We start from the raw sequence: 13,670 nt of genomic DNA on the forward strand, positions 1-13,670 counted from the left end.
TTATTTGAGGCTGCCTGGAGCTTTGCCACGGACAGTTCCCCCAGTTATGTGGGAAACTCACTTGGGGAAGTGTGGTCACACCCCCTTTCTCTGAGACACGCACTCACTCTGATCCACGTGGTGACCAGTGACATTCTGATGCCAGGACTGGGGACTGAGTTTCTGGAATAGTTTGCTAAGGGTAGACTGTGTCTGTTCTTTCCCCTCCCCTTCCTTGGTGCTGCCTTTGGATGACTTAATAATGTCCCTAGAATACTGAATTGCCTGCTCCTCCCACAACCAATAGGTCGCCCATTGGATTCAACTTCTGAGATGTTTCTGGAAGCTGCCCTTCCCCCACAGGTCCTCTGTTTCACCGTCTCCTGCTCAGTCTTGTGGCTTCCCTTCAGCTCTCTTCCAGGTCACCCTTGAAGAGCCTCCAAAGTTATCTTCCTTAAAACCACATCTGCCACTCCCTTATTAAAAGTATTTCAGCACCCAAATGCCTTGGCAAGGCATTGAAGGCCCTTCACATTCCAGCTGAACCCACCCGCCCAGCCTCAGCGCTGTGGGCCCCTTTCCCATCACACCCCTCCCGCCCCTCCCGTATCCTATTCTGTTTTGTTCCAATGATACGGACTGTGCTCAGTGCTGAAGACACAACAGAAATAACACCTGGTTCCTCACCCTCAAGGCGCTCACAGTCTGGGCCTCATTTGATACTACTGGTACAGTACTGAGCACATTACATCAGTTACGTCACTGCATCCTCACTATAGTTCAAGGAGGTAGGTATTATGGGTCCCCATTTTACAGATGAGGAAACTGAGGCACAAAGATGTTAAGTAACTTTCCTGAGGTCATACAGAGAGTATGTGTGTGAGAGAAAACAGTTGGCTGTTCTTAGCAGGTGACTGACTTGCCCCAAGCCAATGTTCATGCCAGCCATTATGGGCTCTCCAAGTGCCACCTGCATCTGGATATGGCCCGGACTACTTTCCCCTAAAGTTGCCTGTTCCAGGGAGCCATGATCTCTTCATTTATATGAAGGGAAAAATTGAAAAAAAAGGTTGTAAATCCAATGACAAAGAGTAAAGAGAAGTGAGCTAGGAACAAAGAAGGTGATGAGAGTCATGACACCTGGCCCTCTTGCATTTATCATTTTCTCAACATTCTGCCTGCAGAAGCCCAGCTGACAACCACGGCAGAAGGGTATGTCTATGACACCTTGTCTCAGGAGGAGGGTGCAGGTGTCCAGGCTCCCAGGAAAGCCACACTCACCTCCTCTGCTTAGCACATTAGGTTTATTACTGAGCCTCGGGAAGGATGCCCCAGACTGTCCCCTGGTGCTGTTGCTTATATTCTAAAGACACAGTGATGTCCCTGGGACCATCCTCCTAGTCTACGGATTCACAGCGAAGGCTCACTTTTTCATGCTGCCTTGCCCCTCGGCACTAATTGCATTCTGCTCACATACACGAGGTGGTGAGAGGGGACGAGGGCGGCCTCTCCTCTCTCCAACACCGCAGTGTCCCTGGCTTGCACAGCAGCAGAACTGCAGCAAGCAAGAGGCAGTTCCACCCTGCCGGTTCCTGCGATAAAAGGGCTCTGGAAATCCACGTGTGTGGCCCAGCCTCACTGAGGGAAAACAGCCAGCACCACCACACACGAGTGAATTCAATCATCTCGTGGAACATAAATTTGCTTGATTTTCAACGTCAGCCAGGTATCGTACGGAGCACAAGGCGCTGGGTGGGAACACAAAAGAAGCGATGGAAAACCACAAACATTAATCTATCCCAGCTTCAAATAGCTTTCAAGCCAGAAGGTATGCTGAAATCATGTGTTGCCCTACTCGGTTTGGCAGATTAATAAAATCTTAGTTTGATCTATGATGCCACTTACAACCTCAGTATGGCATGTTTTGCGTTCCTGGACGCAGGTGCAATTAGATGCTGGTAATTACTGTTATGTCCAAAAGGCTCAGGTTGGAACTAAGGTAAGAAGGAAATGAAATACCCTTTTTTGGAAAAGTTTCATCTTTCACTGCTTGGGTAATTCCCAATGTACACCTCTTACCAACATCTTGTGCCTGGGAAGCAGGTGCCTTTGTCCCAACAGAAACAGAACAACATTCTTTGGGGTTTGGCTCTGCAGGAGACAGTGCCTATCAAGCTGCAGCTTCGCAACAGGTATGTTGGTTTAACAAACAAGAAAAATCCTTTGATCCTTTTTTTTTTTTTCTAAAGTGAGGTGTGATCACCCAGAAAGAACTAAGGCATGCGTAGCCCCGTGAGGACAATCTCCAAAGCCGACATGCATTCCAACGGATAGGAAGTGTGAGGGGGAATTCACTGTTCCATTCCTGCACAGGCAGACAAAGCTGGGAAATTCAGCACTGGAAGAGGATCCCCCCTGCCAAAGCTCAGGGTTCAGGCAGGTGTATGATGGAGAAAGAGCTCGAAGACTCAGAAATGGGCCTCATGTGTGGCTTTGGAAAAGTCCTGAAGTCTCTCTTTCTTTTGGGTTTCTTGGCAGTAAAATGAGGATAATTAAAACCTTCCCTGGCTATGACCTACTTCACAGGGCTGCTGTGATGAACAAATGAGGTGACAGACCTAGAAGAGCCCAGCAAATTATAAGACATTATTTAAATGTCAGGTATCACAGTCAGTCTGTTTCCCTCGGGAAATGTCAGGAGGGGAGCTGGGCAAACGAGTCTTCAGAATTGCCTAGACCGTTTCCCTCCCAGGCTCTGGAAGTGGATGGTGCAAAGACACAGAGGCCACAGAGGAAAAATGGTCCCCAGGACAGGCGTCAGTGGAGCTGCTGAACTGGAGGGTGCTGGCCGAGGCTCTGCAGCTTGTCCGCCATGGCAGCCTCTGAGGGTAAGTCCCTCCAGCCCGCGGAACAAGGACAGGCCTGAGGGTCTAAGGTGCCCCCAGGAGCCTTGCACCAGAAGCCAAGAGACTTTGTCTTAGTGAGTTCAGGCCACCCTAACAAAATACCTTAAACTGGATGGCTTATAAACAACAGAAATTTATTTCTCCCAGTTCTGGAGGCTGGGAAGTCCAAGATCAAGGTGCCAGCATGGTCGGGTTCTGGTGGGAGCCCTCTTCTGGGGTGCAGGCTGCCCACTTATTGTGTCTTCACATGGTGGAAGGGCCTCCTTTACAAGGGCGCTAATCCCATTCCCGGGGCCTTCACCCTCATGACCTAGTCACCTCCCAAAGGCGCCATCTCCAAATACTGTCATGTTGGGGGGTCAGGACTTCAGCATATGAATTTGGGGGACACAAACCTGCGGACCTGGTCCTACCATCAGTTCTGCTCCTTACCAGCTGTGCGACCTTGATGGAGATACTGTTCCTGTGTCAAGGGGGGAGGCCAGTTGAATTCGCTCTAAGGGCCCTTTCAGGTCACTCTAGCTCCTAGTTTTCTGTGCCTCAGTTTCCTCATTTGTAAAACGATAGTCCTTCCTCAAAGAGGGGCTGAGAGAGTGAGAGGGTGGCTGTATGTAGAGCGCTTGGAAACGCGGCAGAGCAAGCTTACAATAAGCATGAGCGACCAGGTCCTGATACTAAAATAAAGGGTCCCCTTCAACCTGTGACGATGCTGCTGAAGGCACTTGCGGTGGCCTCCAAAGCCGGAGGGGGGAGCAGGCAGAGCCCCCGCAGGCCCGGCCCCGTCCCGCCCCCACCACCCCCGCCTACCTTTGCCCTCTGAGGCAGGTTGATCATGGTGTCTGGCTTGAAGTCGTTCTTGTTCTTCCTGCAGAGCACGGCAGTGATGATGATGATGATGACCGTGACCACGGCGATGGGCGCCAGCACCGCGGCGATGATCCACAGGTTGTTGGGGGGATTCTTCACCACGGCTGTGGGAAGAGCCAGCAGGAAGCACATGACAAGGAGCACAGGGAGGAGGACAGCAACGCAGACATAACCCCCTGCAACCCAGAGTCACCGGACAGGAGGATGTGCAGGATAAGAGGGTTTGGGCCAGAAATCCTCTGCCTCTGCAGCTGTGTGACCTCGGGCAAGTTACTCAAGCTCTCTGAGGCTCAGTTTCCTCCTCTATAAGATGGGGCTATCACTTTGTGATGCCTGGGTGTGGTCTCCAGTAGGTGCTCCGTAACACCAGCCTGCGCCGTTATCAAGAGGAGGAGGAGGAAAGAGATGACCAGTGTCAATTTTCCCCACTGGCCATGTCCAAGAGTCCAAAGAGAAGAGGAGAGAAGAAATCTGAGGATTGGAAATGTGTGCTGGAGTCAGGAGACAAGAGCCACAGAAAAAATGACTTCTAAATATTGTCGTGAAGTCACCCTATGAGTGAGCAATGAATAAAACAGAAAGTGAGCAGATGGATCTCCCCCAGAATGGCTGGCTGGGAAGCTTGGGAACACCTCGGTCTAATCAAAAGGATCAGGCTGTTCTCAGAACCAGTGTAAAGAAGGGCAACCACAACGCTTGTCACTAGGAAGAATGTGCTGTTAGAACAGAGGTGCCCTAGGGGGCGAGGCTGGGATGAATTAACCACCACGGCCATGGTCATGCTCCAGATCATGACAGAGACTGGGGTTACACAGGTGTACACGTTTGTCAAAGCTCATCACATGATACACTTAAAATCTGTACATTTCACTGTATGTAAATGTCACCTAAAACAGACAAAAATCGAACTCTAGTCAATGATATGCAAGCTCAAGTGTTGAGGGCTGAAGTCTACCCATACTGCAACTCACTTTGAAATGCATCAGAAAAGAAAGTGGATTGATGGGGGAATGGATGGACAAACAGGTGTATAAAAATATATAGTAAAATGTCACGTGTGGGTTCTAGGCGGTGGGAACATAGGTGTTCACTGTGTAATTCTTTCAACTTTTGGGTAATTGGGTTAATGTAGGAAAATGTAAGAAAAAGGGAAAGTCCTTGACATGAGATGACTAAGTCTCCCCCAGGATCGCTGGTGGGGATTCTTGGAACACACTTCAGTCCAATCAAAGGCCCAATAGGCTCTTAGAACCGGAGTAAGGAAAACAGTAACTAAAGAGCTCGTCTGCAGGGACAAAGAGTTACCGGCAGGGAGTGGCGTCTGCAGGAATCTAAAGAGAACCAAAGGGCGGGCAAGGACCAGACATGCCAGGAGAAGGTGCCCCAGCTGCAGATGGGGCACACTAGCTGGACACAGGTCTGCCCTGGCGGACGAGATGGCTGCACCGGCTGTGTCAGCTTGGTGATACCATCCGTTAATTCCACCCAACTTCTCTCCTGCTCCCTAGACCAGGGGTCCTCAAACTTTTTAAACAGGGGGCCAGTTCACCGTCCCTCAGACCGTTGGAGAGTGCGACGCACATTCCACACATGCGCACTGTGGGCCCGGGACAAGTCAGCTGCTAAGCAGGACAGGCGGCGGCGGCAGAAACACCCGGCGGGCCTGATAACTGTCCTCGGCGGGCCGCACGTGGCTTGCAGGCCGTAGTTTGAGGACGCCTGCCCTAGACGGTCTCATGACTCACGGTTTAAATACCATCTGTGCTCTGATGCTGCTCAAGTACATATCTCCATCTCTCCAGCCAGGACTTCTACCCTGAACTCTAGACTCCTACATCCAACTTCCTACCCAAATCTCCAACTGGACACTTAACCGACACACCAAACATACTATGTGCAGAGCCCAGCTCTTAACTTCCCCCCAAACCTGTTCTTCCTGAGATATGATTCACTCTAAGAAACGGCAGCTGCTTCATCCACCTGCTCAGGCCCAGGGCCCTGCCGTCGATGCTGGCCCTTCTCTTGCACTGTCACCCAACATCCTACTCACCAACAAACCTGTCACCTCTGCTTCAAAACAGACCCAGGATTTCTTCAGTTCCTTCTACCACTGGCTCCAACGGGGGTCCATGTTACCGACACCTCCCACCTGAGTCACTGCAGCAGCCCTCCTCCCTTGCCCCTGTCCCCAGTGGTCTATTCACAACACAGCAGCCAGAAGGGTCACCCCAAACTCAGATCACAACATTCCTGTGCTCAAAACCCTGCAGGGGTTCCTACCCCATTTAGGGTAAGAGTCAGTGTCCTTATAATTTCTACAAGACCCTAAGTGACCTGTACCCCCACCCCCGGGCAGCCTGGCCTCCTTTTCTATTTCTCTGGCCTTACAGCCTATTGCTCTTCTCTTAACTGACTCTGCTCCTGTCCCACCAGCTCCCACTGGTCCTCAAACGTGCAGACATGCTCCTGTCTCAGGGCCTTTGCACTGGCTGATCCCTCACCTGGAATGTTCTTTCCGTAGATATGCACCTGGCTTCCCCATCACTTCCTACAGGGCCCTGTACAGGGGCCATCATCTCTGTGAGGGCTTCCCTGTGCTCTGTGTATAAAATAAGCATCCCTGCCCCAGGCACTCTCCACCCCCCTCATCCTACTTCATTTTTCTCTAAAGCAGCGCTGTTTCTTTTCTTTTCTTTTCTTTTTTGAGACAAAGTCTTGCTCTGTCACCCCTGGTAGAGTGCAGTGGTATCATCGTAGCTCACCACCCCCTCAAACTCCTGGGCTCAAGCAATCCTCCTGCCTCAGCCTCCTGAGTAGCTGGGACTACAGGCATGTGCCATGACCCCTGGCTAATTTTTCTGTTTTTAGTGGAGACAGGGTCTCGCTCTTGTTCAGGCTGGTCTCAAATTCCTGAACTCAAGCGATCCTCCAGCCTTGACCTCCCAGAGTGTTAGGATTACAGGCGTGAACCACTGTGCCTGGCCTAAAGCAGTGCTTCTTAAACTTTAATGTACGAACCAATCACCTGGGGATCTAGTTCAAACGTGGATTTTGATTCTGTGGGTTTGGGGTGTGGGTTCGGGGGTTCTGCCTTTATAACAGCCCCCAGGTGATGCCCACATTGCAGGCCCCTCCTCCCGCCATACTTGGAGTAGCAAGGCTCTAAAGCACTTATTACCATCTGACATCCTGTGCCTGTATCTGCTCATCGTCACCCCTGCCCCCCTCCATTAGAATGTTTACTGCAAGAGGGCAGGGAGCCCCTTGTTTCTTGTTCACTGCTACATCCCCAGGGCCTGTAACAGAGCCTTGCACATAGTAAGTGCTCAATTAAAAGCTGAAGGACTATATACATAGACTACCATTATCCCTGTTACAATTTGGCTCCCCATACAGGTTTTCTCACAGGACAGAGTATCGACAACTTAGAAGGAGAAGTCTCATCTCTGTGGTAGTTTTAGTCTATATTTTAAATCAATATACTGGCAGGTTGGTTTATATATATATCTCTTGCAAGCCTGGTTAGCATGAATTGGTTCTCCTGATCCTGCTGAACTCTGGGGGCTACTAGGCAAAGCTGAGGACCAGACCCTGAAATATGAAGACCCCACCAGCACATGCCACATGGTGAGGACCTGCCTAAGAAGCCAGATGGCCTTCCTCTCTGACTTTAGCCATCCTCTGACTTCAACTGGTCCCTCCTTAGCCAAGATCTGCCTCTCATCTGGCTGTCCTCAGGCTCAGAATACTATTAGTACACAAGGGGACAGGCATGGGGGCTCATGCATGTAATCCCATTACTTTGGGAGGCCAAGGCAGGAGAATCATTTGAGCCCAGGAGTTTGAGGCTGCAATAAACTATGATGATGACACTGCACTCTAGCCTGGGCAACAGAGCAAGATCCTGTCTTAAAAAACAAACAAACAAACAAACAAAAACAACGAAAAATCCATTAGCACAAAAGGACTTCTCTTCCACAGTTTTTAATCAATTGGTGATTAATCACATTAACTTCCAAAAACAGCTCATTAGATAATGTTCTTCTGTTGACATTAAACATTTAATTGCTACTGCTTTCAGTAATTCAGTATTCATATGTGAGTTTTATGTCATTAACATTTTTTAAAGTTTAGAGCTTCTGTGAAAAATATCAATATGCTTCTTTTGGCTAGGCTATTCTATCCTGATGGAGAAAAATGTACAGTATATCAGTGTACACCCAAAATAAATATATATATATATTTTTCTTCATTAACAAGAATAAAATATTTATGTGTTCTGCTTTCATTCAGTTTTATTGTTTTAGTGGATGTTTCTTCTTGGTGCTTTATATAAAAATCCCTTCACCTATATTTGAATAGGGAGAGAACAGATTTATCTTACGCACATTAATAAATTCATTTAACAGTCAAAATGAGAGTAAAGTTAGGTCAATTGAAGTCATCCAAACCCAATATATTCATTGGCATAATGATCTAAAAGTACAAAGTCATGTCTGAAGGTGAAAAGGAATGAATGGCTATTTAAATTGCAAGAATTTCAGTAGAGGGCAGACAGGAAAACAAGACATGTTCTGAGCACCTACTGTGTGTTATGTGCTGTGATAGGTCCTTTGCCTGCCTGCCATTCTTATCCCCAATTTGCAGATGAGGAAACTGAGCCCCAGGGAGGTCAGATATTTTTATGAAAAGTTTCTCTTAAATAGTTTAAGTTGGTTCTGAGTTAACCCCATGAATGGAAGTATATACTTGTGTGTGTGTGTGCATACACACGCATGCACAAGCATTTGTCAGAAGGAATGAAATCAAAGGGTCCAATTAATGTAAACACAGAATAAGTTATTTTCACATGGAACTGATGTTGAAAGGAGAAGGAATCCATCAAAAATGTTTCCAGCTCATCTTTGTGGCCGTCCCCTACGTCTGGAACATCCGGGTTCATAGCCAGTGTGAACGGATGCAGGGGAGAGTCTGCCCGGGGCCCAGCGGCTGCTGAGTGCTCGGTCCACACTGCTCCCCTGCCAGACCCTCCCTCGGCCTCTCATCCCACTCGGGGCCAGCCCGTGAGGCCATAGTGACTGTGGTCCTAGTCTGCACCTTGGTCCTCATTGCTACCACTCAGCCCCCTCAAGGCCTCCTCCCTCTGTCTGGAACCTGGTCCCCAGATACCCTCAGGGGCCGTTCCCTCCCTCCACTTCTTCAGATGTAGGTGACCTCCTCAGTGACCCTCTTCTGGAAGCCCCAACAATTTTAAATTGCAGTCATTATCTTTTTGGCATCCCCCAGCCCTCCCCCGCCCAATTTTCCTCCGTAGCACTGGCTAGCATGGAACGTATTATTTATTTTGTTTACGTGATCTACCCACTCAGAAACGTAACCTCCACAAGCGTAGGGATTTTTGTCCATGTCATACGCTCCTCTATCTCCAGCGCCTAGAGCAGTGCCCGGCACATAGTAGGTGCCCAATGAATGTTTGTCGAAGAGCGTGAGTCCTCTTCACCAACGTGCCAGCCTATTTTTCTTTAAGTGGCATTCTTTTGAGATAAATGTCTGATGGCCACGTGAGGCCAAGCACTTCCCGCTTCAGTCTGCTTCTCCATGGGGAGACTCCTCGCCCTTCCATCCGCTGCCCAACCGCTCTGAAGAGCCCCTCACTCCAGACTCTGCAGGTGGGGCAGCCGCTTCCCGAGGAGGCCAGTGCCGCCAGTCACCCAGAGGCGAGGAGGGCTGAGGAGGGCCTCGCAGGCCTCGCACACTCCTGCCTTGGCCCAGAACGGGAGATTTGGAGGGCGCTGGAATACAACAGAGCGTTCACACTCTCCCTTCAGGGGAACAAAGTGTTCTGCTCTGTGACTCTTTTTTTTCTTTCTTTTCTTTTCTTTTTTTTTTTTGGAGACAGAGTCTCAGTTTGTTGCCAGGCTAGAGTGAGTGCCGTGGCATCAGCCTAGCTCACAGCAACCTCACACTCCTGGGCTCAAGCAATCCTCCTGCCTCAGCCTCCTGAGTAGCTGGGACTACAGGCATGCGCCACCATGCCCGGCTAATTTTTTCTATCTATAGTAGTTGGCCAATTAATTTCTTTTTTTTATTTATTTATAGTAGAGACGAGGTCTTGCTCTTGCTCAGGCTGGTTTCGAACTCCTGACCTTGAGCAATCCGCCCGCCTCAGCCTCCCAGAGTGCTAGGATTACAGGCGTGAGCCACCACGCCCGGCCTCTTTTTTTTCTTATCATTGACATTTATTGTGTCTTCAATTAAGTTGGCATGTAAAATATTCCACAAGACATCTCACCTTGTCTTTCTCTGTGGTCTCTCTCTCTCTTTTTTTTAAAGTCCTGACCTCAGATTAACATTGTAGGCTGATTTCAAAAGTATGGGGAGAAAATGGGACTTTAAAAATCTCTGCCACCTCTTCTTAATGGGCCCCCTTGTCCTCCTTAACTTCTCCTGGGGATGGAGGTCTTTCCCAGGGTGGCAGCTTTGCAGCCAGGCAGAGCAGGGCTCCACTCCTGCCTTCCCCGCCCCCGCTGAGCCCGGCCCTCCCTCACCACCAGGTCTCTCCCTTCCGAAAGGCTCCGTGTGTCTCTCTCTCCTCTGCTCAGGCTCCTGACCCCGTCCACCGTTCCCCATCAACCGCCACCAGCAAAGCCCCCCTCGCCTCAGCTCTTCTCCTGAAAACTCCACTCACCACACGGCCTGGGGTGGAAATGCGGAGGTCACAGAGCTGGCAGGCCAAAGTAGCAGATGTTCTGGGACAAGTGATGGAGAGGACGGGACAAGGAGCCAGGAAATGTCCCAATGAGTGATGGGGCTGGGGGGCCCCAACTGGGGTATCTCCAATGACCGCAGTGAGGAAGGGGGAGCTCAAAAGATCTGGGATTTTGAAAGACGGGAAGAAATGGCCTGCACATGGCAGTGAGGACCAAGGAGGCGGGGAGGCCTGCCAACCTCCCAGCACTTTCCTCAGCAGTCTGCTCCCAATTCTTGGGGTACATTCTTGCACCGCAGCTCAAGTCCCCCCACAACCTCAGCCTTGGCTGCCAGCTTCACTTCATTATGCCCCAAGGGAGCAGCAACAATCAGAGACAGTGTCCCCCGGCTTCCATCACCGAATGTGCCCTGCACTCTGCTCTCCCCTCGTCCCTGTACCAGGTCCCAGCCCTCACCACTCAAGGACTTTGCTCCTGCAAGTCCTGCCTATCACAGCGTCGCCCTGGGCATCCACGCACTCGCCACTATCTCCCCTGTGCCCTCCGGCAAGCGCCTCGGTAATCAAATTCTCCCCTTTGCTGTCACTACATCCGCACCCGGCTCCTCTCCTCAGCCCCTCTGGGCCCGATTCCACTCCTGTCCCGACCTCCCCTTACCGAAGCCCACCAATCTCCATCCGTAGCGTACCCTGCCTCTCGAGAACAAGCACTGACACAGGAGCTCACTCCCTTCTCTGCAATTCGCTTTCTCCGTGTGCTTCCTGCCCTCCCCTTTCCTGGGTGTCCTCCCACCTCCCTGCTGCTCCTGGCTGGTGTCACCTGCTGGCTCTTGCTCTTCCCACACATGGATTTCCCCGGGGGCTCAGTCGTGCCCTTTTCTCTCTCACTAGACGCATCTCCTGGTTATTCTCACCTGCTCCCTTAGCTCGAAAGGTCTATACAATGACAAATCCCAAGTTTATGTCTCCTGAGTGCCACGTGGATGTCTAGTTGACATCCCACACCTCACATGTCTAAGTGCAAACTCTCGATTCCATCTGCCCCAGTCACATGTCTGCCCCAGTGACCCTCTTGGTCCTGCACCTTCTGCATCTCAACAAACGACACCACAACCAGTGCTCAAGCCAACACCTAGGAGTCACCCTTCATTTCTCTGACCCCACCTCCTTCTCCTGCCACACAGAGAATCACTGTCTTGGTCCTTGGGCTCTGTCCCCCAAAATAGCCCAAATCCACCCACTTCTCCGAGCGTCCATCTCTGGCACTTTCCCCTCTCGCCTGGTACCTGCAAAGGTTTTCACTCCTGTTCTCTATGATTTATTCCCCATCTGGAGAGGGGAGAAAGAGCAAGAACAGAAGCCTGGGGAGCTTGGCACCTGGTCCACCTGGAGAGCAGGCAGCAACATGGATGAAGCAAGGAGCTGACCAGAGGACAGAACCCACAAGGAGGGAAAGAGAGAGGTGAAAGGAAGAGAACCTTAGTTAAAAACATCATTTCAAACGCAAGGTTGGAGAGTGGCCATCACCATTCCCAGGCAAAAGTGCATCTGTGAGGATGTGCTGGCCAAGCGTGACAACACGTGGTCTGGACCATCACCCTGGAAGCAAAAGTCACCTGGATTAAGGCAAGGGATGTGGAGGAGATGAAGACCCTAAGCCAGGTGTCAGGTTTTGGAGGAGCATAGACAGTAATGAGGAAACCCATGAGAGATGCCCTTCCATGTTTAGCATGCTGCCAAATATTAACATTTCTACCACCCAGTCTCTCACCTTCATACCCTTCCCACACTTCCTTTACAGCCCATGTTTGGGTCCCCAATGCCTGGGACACCATAGAACCTCACTGGTCCTGCCACCTCCTGTCTTCTCCCATCCTGGACACTGTGGACCAATTAGCCTCCCTAAAGAATGGGCAGTTCCAATGATAAGACTCCCCTGCTTAGATCTTTAACAGCACCTCATGGCTGCTCATAGTACGGACAATTTCCTTCCCCTGCCATTCACAGCCTGACTCACCCAACCAATACACCATTCTAATTCCATCAACTCCTCCAGGCAATTTGAATTCCTTATTTTCAAGCACACCTGGTACTTTTCATCTCCTTTCTTTTGTTCCTGCTGCTCTCTCTCTCTGGAAGCCCCCCTCCCTCTGCTGAAATCTTAGGGTATAATATAATTAAGAACACAGGTCTGAAGTCAAACAGATCTAGATGCATATCTTACCCACCTAAGTACTTGTTCTGTGATGCTGAGCAGGTTATTTAACTTTTCTGAGCCTCCATTTCCTCTCCTCTAGTTTGGATCTGAGTAAACATTGCTCCGATGAGAGTGGAAAGTGAGAAAATCTAGGTAAAGTGACTAGCATAGTAGCTGCCACAAGGGAGGCTACTCAAAGAGGCAGCTATTATTTTTAATATCCTTCCTCTGTTCATTCTTTCCGGATGCCCCTGCAAAGCAAGTCCTCCCTCTGCTGGGCCCTGTGTCTCATTGCCTTCCTGCAACACTTTCCTGCATCTGATTCCATTGCAACTGCATTAACTCTCCTTGCTCTTTAAAGGTAGGAAGCAGTCTCGCCCACTTCTGTACGTCCTCTGGCACTAAGCCCAGTTCATGTAGGACTCTATAAATGTTTGTTGAATCAAATTATCTTTAATTTCCCCAGCATACAAATAGAATCTCAGTTATAGTGATTTTTCATAGCTGTTCACTAAGTAATACTGAGGAGGAAGAGTGGGTAGGACTTGGGGGCAAAGTGATATCATTACCATCATTCCAATATGCAAAACGTATCCCTTACCCAAAGTCTATTGCTTCAAACAACACAGGAAACATAGCCGATTGATTTACGTAAGAACTTTCCGGAACAGAAATACATTTAGCTCTGAGACTATGAACATGAGTTTGGGGAACCACTTTGATTTGCATGAAACACGTAACGGCATTAAAAATGCTGAATGAAAAGACTATCCCCTTACGGTCAGCCTGCAGAAGGACAACGTGGTGCAGGGTCAGGGCCATCCTTTGGGAGTCAATAGTGCTCAGGATCTTGGCAGCGGCGGTCCCCAGCAAAGGCTTTCCGTTGTACAGGGTGTAGTACGTCAGCTCCGCCGGGTCCTTCGGGCCTGGCACACGCTGCATCTTTACCATCTTTGAGAAAAACAGAGGCTGTGTGTTTACAGGGCATCTTGCACGGACCCTGCAATAATCA

General features: G+C 49.9%; 1 protein-coding gene across 3 annotated transcripts in view; it reads right to left on the reverse strand.

Annotated features, from left to right (window-relative positions):
• The window catches only part of KIAA1549L (KIAA1549 like), a 273,623-nt gene that overhangs the window by 66,799 nt on the left and 193,154 nt on the right, over nucleotides 1-13,670 (reverse strand). For all 3 annotated transcript variants that reach the window (XM_076002045.1, XM_076002044.1, XM_076002043.1), the window contains 2 exons: nucleotides 13,438-13,609; nucleotides 3,693-3,856 (listed from right to left, as the gene is read on the reverse strand). In XM_076002045.1, coding sequence (XP_075858160.1) covers nucleotides 3,693-3,856; nucleotides 13,438-13,609 — 336 coding nt within the window. The remainder of the gene's footprint in view (nucleotides 1-3,692; nucleotides 3,857-13,437; nucleotides 13,610-13,670) is intronic.

The sequence above is a fragment of the Microcebus murinus genome, chromosome 4 (genome assembly GCF_040939455.1).
Source record: "Microcebus murinus isolate Inina chromosome 4, M.murinus_Inina_mat1.0, whole genome shotgun sequence".
NCBI lineage: Eukaryota > Metazoa > Chordata > Mammalia > Primates > Cheirogaleidae > Microcebus > Microcebus murinus.